The following is a 10,083-nucleotide window of genomic DNA, read 5'->3' as shown; positions in this document are numbered from 1 at the left end:
CACCTCTGTGATACGTCCATTTTGCATCATGTTTACCTACAGTTATTTATAATGTTTTTATGTTTAATACTGCTTTTGGGAGTATTTCCAATGCCTTTTCTCTCATAATATGCAAGGTTTGCACAAAGGGGGGGATTCCGGCATGTGGAAATCTGGACCTGAAAAAGCTACTCAAGTTATCTATTCTGTACAACTCCAAATAAGTTGAAACTTCACGGGGATTTTTATGGAATATATGAAAAATACTGGAGCAAAGGGGTACCTCAGGGGGCCATCTGGGTGGGCACCAGCCACCAGGGTGCGCCAGGCCCCCAGATGCGCCCACGTGGCTGGTGGCCAGCCCAACCCACCTCTGGTGCCCCCTTCTGGTATATAGTTGGTTTTGACCTAAAATAATTAAGGAGAGGACTTTTGGGACGAAGCGCCACCGTCTCAAGGCGAAACTTGGACATGAGCACTTTTGCCCTCTGGCGGAGCGATTCTGCCGGGAGAACTTCCCTCACGGAGGGGGAAATCATCATCATCGTCATCATCATCACCAACACCCCTCTCATCTTGGGGAGGGCAATCTCCATCAACGTCTTCAACATCACCATCTCCTCTCAAACCCTAGTTCATCTCTTGTGTTCAATATTTGCACCGGAACCTAAGATTGTTGCTAGTGAAGGGCTGGTAGTGTTGATTACCTCTTATAGTTGATTACTATATGGTTTATTTGGTGGAAGACAAAATGTTCAGATCCTTTATGCCAATTATTACCCCTCTGATCTTTATCATGACTATCATTTGTGAGTAGTTACCTTAGTTCTTGAGGCCACGGGGGAAATCATGTTGCAATTAATCATGTGAACTTGATGTGTGTTCAATATTTTGATGGTATGTATGTTGTGATTCCCTTAGTGGAGTCATGTGAATGTCGACTACATGACACTTCACTATATTTGGGCCTAAGGGAATGCATTGTGGAGTAGTTATTAGATGATGCGTTGCTAGAGTGACAGAAGCTTAAACCCTAGTTTATGCGCTACTTCATAAGGGATGATTTGGATCCAAAAGTTTAATGCTACGGTTAGATGTATATCTTAATACTTTTCTCGTAGTTGCAGATGCTTGCGAGGGGGTTAATCATAAGTAGGAGGTTTTCTCAAGTAAGAACATCACCTAAGCACCGGTCCACCCACATATCAAATTATCAAAGTATCGAACACAAATCAAGCTAGCATGGTGAAAGTGACTAGATGAAATTCCCGTGTGCCCTCAAGAATGCTTTGCTCGTTACAAGAAACCACTTTGGCCTGTCCTTTGCCACAAAAGGATTGGGCTACCTTGTTGCACTTATTGTTACTCTTGCTACTCGTTACTTGTTACAACTATCTTGCTATCAAACAACTTGTTACCGCTATTTCAGTGCTTGCACAAACTACCTTGCTGAAAACCACTTGTCATTTACTTCTGCTCCTCGTTGGGTTCGACACTCTTACTTATCGAAAGGACTACGGTTGTTCCCCTATACTTGTGGGTCATCAAGGCTCTTTTCTGGCGTTGTTGCCGGGGAGTGAAGCGCTCTTGGTAAGTGGAAACTGGTAAGGAAAATTTATTGCTACATGCTGAAATTTATTGTCACTTGCTACTATGGAAAATAATCGTTTGAGGGGTTTGTTCGGGGGTATCTTCACCTTGAACAGAACCACAACTAGTTGCCCCTCAACCTACCGCACCTCGCTATGAAATTCCTTTTGGTATGATAGAACATCTGCTAGCTAATCCTTATGCAGGAGATGGAATTGAACATCGTGATAAGCACTTGATATATGTGGATGAAATTTGTGGATTATTTAAGCTTGCAGGTTTACCTGGAGATGATGTTAAGAGGAAGGTCTTCCCTTTATCTTTGAAGGGATAAGCATTGGTATGGTATAGGCTATGCGACGATATTGGATCTTGGAGCTGGAATCGATTGAAATTGGAATTTCACCAAAAGTTTTATCCTACGCATCTAGTTCATCGTGGTCAGAATTATATATATAATTTTTGGCCTCGTCAAGGAGAAAGTATCTCTCTAGCTTGGGGGAGGCTTAAGTCAATGCTATATTCATTTCCAAATCATGAGCTCTCAAGAGAAATTATTATTCAAAACTTTTATGCTTGGCTTTCTCGTAATGATCAAAACATGCTCGACACTTTGTGTTCTGGTTCTTTTATGAAGAAGAATATTGAATTCAGGTGGCATCTCTTGGAAAGAATTAAACGCAACTCTGAAGATTGGGAACTCGACGAAGGTAAAGAGTCAGGTATTAAGCTTAAGTATAATTGTGTTAAATCTTTTATGACTACCGATGTTTTTCAAAAGTTTAACACTAAATATGAACTTGACTCTCACATAGTAGCCTCTTTCTGTGAATCATTTGCTACTCATGTTGATATCCCTAAGGAGAAGTGGTTTAAATATCACCCCCCTATTAAAGAAGAAATTAAAGAACCAATAATAGCCAAGGAAGAAACTATCATTTATAATGTTGATCCAGTTGTGCCTACCGCTTATATTGAAAAACCTCATTTTCATGTTAAGATAGAAGAACATGCTAAGGTTGCAGTTGTGGCTCGCAAAAGTGATATTAAAGCACCTAAACCTTCTGATCAACTTAAGGTAGAACCGAAAATTGCTATGTTTAAAGATCTCTTGGAAGAAAATATTGATGAGCATGTTATTTACTTCTGTAGTGAATGTGCTAGAATTGCCAAACTTGATAAAAAGATAAACATAGACCTATTGTTGGCAGCCCGTTGTCTTAGTTAAAATAGGAGATCATTGTTACCATGGTTCATGTGATCTAGGTGCTAGCGTAAGTGTTGTTCCCTTTACCTTATACCAAGAAATTATGGATGAAATAACACCCACTGAAATACTCCCTCCGTTCCTAAATATAAGCCTTTTTAGAAATTTCACTAGAAGACTACATACGAATCAAAATGGATGAATCTACATTATAAAATATGTCTATATACGTCTGTATGTAATCTTCTAGTGAAACCTCTTAAAAGACTTACATTTAGGAACGGAGGGAGTAGAAGACATAGATGTTACTATTAAACTTGCTAATAGAGATACCATCACACCACTTGGGAAGAAGAGGAGGAAGAATAAGAATAAGAGGAGAAGGAGAAGGAGAAGAAAAGAAGAATAAGAATAAGAATAAGAATAAGAAGAAGAATAAAAGAAGAGGAGAAGAAGAGGAGGAGGAGGATAATAAAAATAATTATAAGAATAAGAAGGATAAGAAGAAAAATATGAGAGGAGGAGAATAAGAAGAGGAAAAAGGAAAAGAAGAAGGAGAAGAGGAGGAGGAGGAGGAGACGAAGAAGAAGAAGAAGAAGAAGAAAAATTAATAATAAGAAGAAGAAGGATAAGAAGAAAAAGAGGAGAGGAGGAGAAGAAGAATAGGAAAAAGGAGGAGGAGGAGGAGGAGGAGCAGAAGAAGAAGAAGAAGAAGAAGAAGAAGAAGAAGAAGAAGAAGAGGAGGAGGAGGAGGAGGAGGAGAAAAAATAATAATAAGAAGAAAAAGAGGAGAGGAGGAGAAGAAGAAGAGTAAAAAGTAAAATAAGAAGGAGAAGAAGAGGAGGAGGAGGAGGAGGATGAGAAGAAGAATAAGAAGAAGAAGAAGAAGAAGAAGAAGAACAGGAGGAGGAGGAGGAAGAGGAAGAGGAAGAGGAAGAATAAGAATAAGAATAAGAAAAGGAAGAAAAGGAAGAAGAGGGAAAAAAGAAGAATATGAAGAAGAAGAAAATGACACCATGACACCCTGACACGACACCACGACACCCTCACACGACAGCCATACACCCTTACACGACACCCTGACACGACGCCCCGACACGATGCCCCGACACGACACCCCGACACCCTTACACGACAGCCCGACACCCCGGCACAACACGAGGCCCCCGCACCTGCGTGTGGTGATAGGAAGATGTCACTCACCATTACAGGGAGTTATCTATTTGGCTAGTCAATCTATTATAGAGTGTTGATTGTTTCTTTTGCCACGACTTCCACGAATGTCGTTCCCTGATGAAACTTGGCAAGCACTTAGAACATTTGCAATTCTTTGCCACCAATTTTTTCTATAATTTTTCGATTTTTTTATATTCTACTATTCATGATGGTATCATAAGAGCTAAAACTCGGGTGGGCACTTTACAACACCTTTGCCGTGAATGCAAATGACACTGACATATATGTGATGTTTTTCCAAACATTTTGGTATCTTATTTGCATTTTTATGATTTAGTATGAATTAGTTATGAAGTTTTTAAACTGACGGTCAAACGGTCAAAGGGCAAAAGCATAAGAGGAGCGAAGTGACTTGGACAGAACCGGTGACTTTTGGAAATTAGGGGTAAAACAGCCGTGTGGGACACAACTAGGGGCATAAATATAATTGTCCCAAATATGCATGCTCGAGCTCTACGATTGAGGTGGCTCTAGTATGAGTGGAAAGAGCCAGAACGAGCCTGGGTGGGCATGGGCAACCAATGCGATTCGATGGACATGGAACTTTCCTATGCGGCCTCAACTATCACTCTGGAGGATGCCCTGATGATGAAGTTTTGGCACCCCTTGGCTGGAGGGAAGGAAGAAGCCCAAAGATATAACACCATCCATTTTTGCGATCTGTGCAAAACAAGAACAAGTCGGTTAGGGATGCCCTCCAGGACCTTAATTGGATCCAATGGATGAGTATGTGTGATGAGCTAGCAATGCAACATATTGAGCAATTTTGCGCACCGTGGGAGAGAATCCGGTAAGTGTAGATGCATGATGACAGGGTTGATAGCATAGTATGGAACCTCATAGCCAATGGAGTTTACTCTTCGGCCTCAACCTACAAGGCGCAGTTCGAGGGGACCGTGGCCTCTAACATGACACGGGTCATTTTGGGTAACTAGGGCCCTTTAAAGTGCAAATTCTTTGTGTGATTTGTCATCATGAATCCGATTTGGACGATAGATCGACTTCAAAAGAGAGAGGATGGCCAAACTGTAACTTATGTCAACTCTGTAAGAGGGAGCGTGAGACGGCGGCTCACCTCCTCTTACATTGCATGTTCTCCACATGCATTTGGAATGCAATTAAGTGTTGGATCGACGTTTTGGAGTTGGATGTCGCCGCCCGGGTTGGACTCCCGAGGGTCGAGCAGTGGTGGGAGAGGACCGTCGTTGGACAAGGCTACAGGAGGAAGGTCGTGTCCTCTCTTCCAATTCTTGTATCATGGGAGTTGTGGAACTAGAGAAATGCGAGAGTGTTCCAAAAGAAAGCTATGATGCCGACTGTCGTGGTCGACCGTATCAAAGCGGAGTCGAGAAATTGGGTTCTCGATGGGGCAAAACACTTGGGCTCTTTCATGCCGCAAGAGTAGGGTTTTGTTTATTTTCATTTGTCGAGGAATAATGACTCTCTTGAAATCTTGTTACCCTTCTTCTTTATTAATGAGACGAGGCAAAGCTTTTGCCCCCTTTTAAAAAAGACTAATTTTCCATTCAAGGATGTGCTATATCACGAAAATCTATCAATATTGGACTACGGTTTGCAGCCAGTTATCAGTCCCCGTGAAGTGATGATGTATACCTAATGTTTAATGCTTACTTGTAATTATTATTTTCTTATAAGTTAACTTGTCTTCCTGCGAATACAATATTTTATATATTTTTAAACACAGTACAAATGGAAGCGCTCATATACACACGCATACACTCATATCTACAAACGTCGTAGGCGTCTCGTCGTTGATAGGAACGTCTCCTCCCACTGAAAGTGATATCTCCGAAAATCCTGAAATAAATCTAGGAATAATACAAGCACGAGGACTTGAACCCTCGTGGACTCGGAATACTATTGTCCCTTTAACCATTCAGTCACAGATTGATTTGCACAAATTCCTTACATGTGACCATCTTTATTTGGTATGGGGTGTCATGACTTCAAATCTACAAAAAACATAATGAATAAACCCGTAAATACCCCATCGATCTTGAAAATAAGGTACACTATTACACACACAACCAAGTTTTATTTTTTCAACCGCTAATATGGAAGGTAGAATAATTCCTTTATGCATATCTTACTATAACATTTCCATACTTTTTTGTAATACTGTCCTTTTAGACATGTAGTAAGATCATGGTCAAAAATGCGCATTGGAGTTTTTTTTTGACGCATGCACATCAGAAAAATATAAAAGGTCAAAATGCAAGCAAATATTATATTTTGAGACAAATGCAACCCTGCAAAAATAAAATCACGAGTTTTTTTCCACATCTTTCATGCACGGCAGAGATCATCGCCAATGTGTTTGGTTCAAGCCTTTTTAAAATTAAAATTAGTTTAAAAGATGGTTTCGATATCGACCATTGATCCAATCGGACGGCCCAGACAACAACGAGAACTCACCATAAATATGCCCCCCGCGAAACGCATTCCCCTCTCCCCCTCTCCCTAAAACCCTAACCTTTCCCCCGCCTCCGCCCCCAAACCCCTCAGCCGCCGCCGGCGAAGCGCGCGGCGAGATGGCGCTCTATCTGCTCTTCGAGTCCGCCTCCGGGTACGCGCTCTTCCACGCCTACGGCATCGACGAGATTGGGCAGAGCGTGGACGCCGTCCGCTCCACCGTGCTGGACCTCCAGCGGTTCAGCAAGGCCGTCAAGCTCGCCGGCTTCACCCCCTTCCTGTCCGCCGTCGACGCCCTCAACCAGTGCAACGCCATCTCCGAAGGTATTGTGTCCTCTCCCCCTCTCGCCCCTACAGACCCTCGCTTGAAGTCTCCTGTGACGGCCCAATGATGTGTGGGTGCTGATTTTGGTGGTGCAGGGATCATGACGGACGAGCTGAGGAACTTCCTGGAGCTCAACCTGCCCAAGGTGAAGGAGGGGAAGAAGGCCAAGTTCAGGGTCGGTGTCATGGAGCCCAAGGTCGGGTCCCACATCACCGAGGCCACCGGAATCCCTTGCGAGTCCAACGACTATATCCAGGAACTGCTTCGTGCGGTGCGGCTGCATTTTGATCAATTCATTGAACAACTCAAGGTGATGGATTTACTGCTGAGCCTACTTTCGTTATATGTTTAAGACTGTCCCTTGACTGATAAGAATAGGGAGTTCAGACTGTACTAGGGTCAATGTATCTTTTGCGCTGTTGCTGTAGGATGTTTTGGCAGTTAGCACCACCTGGTTGTTTATTAGAGGTTTCCCTAGAAGCGGCGAAATTTTTAGTCCTGGTGAAACGACTTAAAAATCTGATCTTGCTTGACTTTTGTCAGTAAATAGAGCGGATGGCATATATGCAGTTTTGTACACAGCTGATTGTATAGTACAGCTGTATAGTGTCAGTTCATTAGCCTGCAACTGTTTTGTGTGCACAAACATTGTTAATTTCATCCTTGCTTGTTTGTTTATTTATTCCTTTTTCTTTGTTGCAGCCATCTGACCTGGAGAAGGCCCAGCTTGGTCTGGGGCATAGCTATAGCAGGGCCAAGGTGAAGTTCAATGTGAATCGTGTGGATAATATGGTGATTCAAGCCATCTTTCTGTTGGATACACTTGATAAGGATGTTAATTCCTTCTCCATGAGAGTGAGGTTGGTTCCTCACCCTTTCTGTTGTTTAACTTGTTCGGTGCTTCAGTTTAGATGTTGTGTAGGCACTTGGAATCACCTTGATTTCGTTTTAGTGTGTATCTAGTAGAAGTATATGTAATATTGAAGGTATCGGTGTATCGGTGTTTCAATCCATGTTTGTGTTCATTACCCTTCCGGTTCATGTATATTTGTAGTATCACTTCCCTTATCATCTAAAGTAGGTGCTAATGTGAGATGTCCTTCTCTCCCCTTCAACATGCCTATATATACCTTCATCATGGATGGTGGTGGCAGTTCTGCAGATATTAAATTACTGTTAATCCATAATGCAGGGAGTGGTATGGATGGCATTTTCCTGAGCTGGTGAAGATTGTGAATGACAACTACCTCTATGCTAAGCTTGCCAAGTTTGTGGTAAACAAATCTGACTTGTCAGAGAAGGACATTCCAGCTTTAGCGGATCTAATTGGAGATGAAGACAAGGCAAAGGAAATTGTTGAGGCAGCAAAGGCATCTATGGGTAACAAATATGTCCACAATTACTTTTGCTTCTCTATAGTTGGGGTGGTGACGTTGTGGCTTACTCAATCCCCTTTGTATCTTTAGGCCAGGATCTTTCACCTGTTGATTTGATCAATGTCCAACAGTTTGCTCAGAGGGTCATGAATCTATCCGAGTACCGTAAAAATCTCTATGAATATCTGGTGACAAAGATGAATGATATTGCACCAAACCTGACATCATTGATTGGTGAAATGGTTGGAGCTCGGCTAATCTCTCATGCTGGCAGTCTTTCAAATCTTGCAAAATGCCCTGCCTCTACTCTGCAGATACTGGGTGCTGAAAAGGCACTCTTTAGGTACTTAATACTTGGGCTTCTTGCATTCGAGCACCTTATTTACTGTTTTGTTAAGTATTCGAAGATTGTTCTTTATGCTTCTGAAACCTTGTTGTTAATTTCCTATTTCCTAATTGTACTGCAGAGCTCTTAAAACACGTGGAAACACACCGAAGTATGGCCTCATATTCCACTCATCTTTTATTGGGCGTGCATCAACTAAGAACAAGGGAAGAATGGCTCGATACCTGGCAAACAAATGTTCCATTGCTTCACGTATTGACTGCTATTCAGGTAAGTTTAAGGTTGTTTGCAATCATCATTGCACATTCTGATTCCCTTTCCAGATTGCTTTTCTCATGGGGTTATGAATTCCAGATATGAGCAGCTCCATTTTTGGTGAGAAGCTGCGTGAACAGGTTGAGGAGAGACTAGACTTTTACGACAAGGGTGTTGCACCCCGCAAGAACCTTGATGTGATGAAAGCTGCTATTGACGGCTTGACGAACACAGAGGATGATGACGGTAAAGATACATCTGTTCTTTCACTACTGTGCCGGTTTCTTACTTTCTGGTCATATTTTGCCAATCCATTATAAGTGTCAACCGCAAAAATCCATTCACAGGCAAAGAGAATGGTGATGCATCCGTGAAGAAAAGCAAAAAGAAGAAGTCCAAAGCTGAGGCTAACGGTGACGCGATGGACGTTGACAGTGCTGCGGCCGAGGCTGAAACGGGAACCGAGAAGAAGAAGAAGAAGAAGCACAAGCTTGAGGAGCCGCAGGACGAGGAGATGCAAGCCAACGGCGACGACGAGACCCCCAAGAAGAAGAAAAAGAAGAACCGCGATGCCGAGTCTGTTGACCCTAAGACTGGCACCGAGGGGAAATCCAAGAAAAAGAAGAAGAAATCCAAGACTGAGGCTGACGAGTAGTAGCTTAGTGCCTAATAGCGAGTGTTGAAGTTGATGGATCAAGGATCGATTTTTTTGTACCAACTGTTTAAGTGTGTACTCTGTGAGCCTCTTTTAGCCCTTGATGAGTTCTGTAATGTAGCATGGCATGGACTGAAGCGGCGTATCTGTATTGCTTTTGATGTTTGGGATAGCTTACCTTTCCTAGTTATAAATGGGATGGCATTGTTCGCACTGGCAGTAGTTGAATGGTCACATAGAAATACAGTTTTACTATTTTTTGGGCCTGTTTTGTTTTTTGAATTCGGTTCAGGTCGTTTTTCTGTCCGTCGGATCTGCACCAATCTTTGCGTGTTCGTTTGTCCTGCGGAGGGAAGGAGGCTCCTCACCGGTGATTAGCGGCAGGTCGGCCAGGCAGAGATGGCGAGCGGCACGTCCCTGACAAGGTGCGCTTGAATGCGGGATGTGTTCTTCACAGGGACGGCCGCTGGAGAGGAGCTCGGCAGGGCTCTCCTGTCGTGCTCGCTACCAGCAAGCGCATGTTGGTGGGGGAGGTAGTAATCGCTCTGCCCAATTTGCCCTTGTGTTGCTCGATGTGATTTCCCCTGTGTCCTGCTGTTTATCATTCAGTTCATCGTCATGGTCGCCAACTCGCCGGTCATAGAGCTCGTCGCAGGTGTTGCTCAGTTAGGTGGTTGTTTT

At 42.9% G+C, this 10,083-nt stretch overlaps 1 protein-coding gene across 1 annotated transcript; it reads left to right on the top strand.

Moving 5' to 3' along the window:
* The first annotated feature begins 6,491 nt into the window (after positions 1-6,491).
* On the top strand, positions 6,492-9,621 carry LOC123424859 (nucleolar protein 56-like). Its single transcript, XM_045108556.1, has 8 exons — positions 6,492-6,769; positions 6,866-7,080; positions 7,473-7,630; positions 7,963-8,150; positions 8,237-8,489; positions 8,614-8,762; positions 8,847-8,993; positions 9,095-9,621. The coding sequence occupies exons 1-8, from the start codon at positions 6,565-6,567 to the stop codon at positions 9,400-9,402; spliced, it is 1,623 nt and encodes a 540-aa protein (XP_044964491.1). The 5' UTR covers positions 6,492-6,564; the 3' UTR covers positions 9,403-9,621.
* The last annotated feature ends 462 nt before the right edge of the window (positions 9,622-10,083 follow it).

This window comes from Hordeum vulgare, chromosome 2H (genome assembly GCF_904849725.1).
Source record: "Hordeum vulgare subsp. vulgare chromosome 2H, MorexV3_pseudomolecules_assembly, whole genome shotgun sequence".
NCBI lineage: Eukaryota > Viridiplantae > Streptophyta > Magnoliopsida > Poales > Poaceae > Hordeum > Hordeum vulgare.
Note: the sequence above shows the minus strand (reverse complement) of the source record. Positions and strands in the feature narration are given on the sequence as shown.

What these genes read in the sequence shown, in the direction of transcription:
- LOC123424859 (XM_045108556.1), top strand. Translation starts at nt 6,565, where the DNA reads ATGGCGCTCTATCTGCTCTTCGAGTCCGCCTCCGGGTACGCGCTCTTC. An exon ending in TCCTTCTCCATGAGAGTGAG is followed by an intron (nt 7,631 to 7,962) that starts GTTGGTTCCTCA and finishes TCCATAATGCAG; the next exon opens with GGAGTGGTATGGATGGCATT. An exon ending in GCTGAAAAGGCACTCTTTAG is followed by an intron (nt 8,490 to 8,613) that starts GTACTTAATACT and finishes ATTGTACTGCAG; the next exon opens with AGCTCTTAAAACACGTGGAA.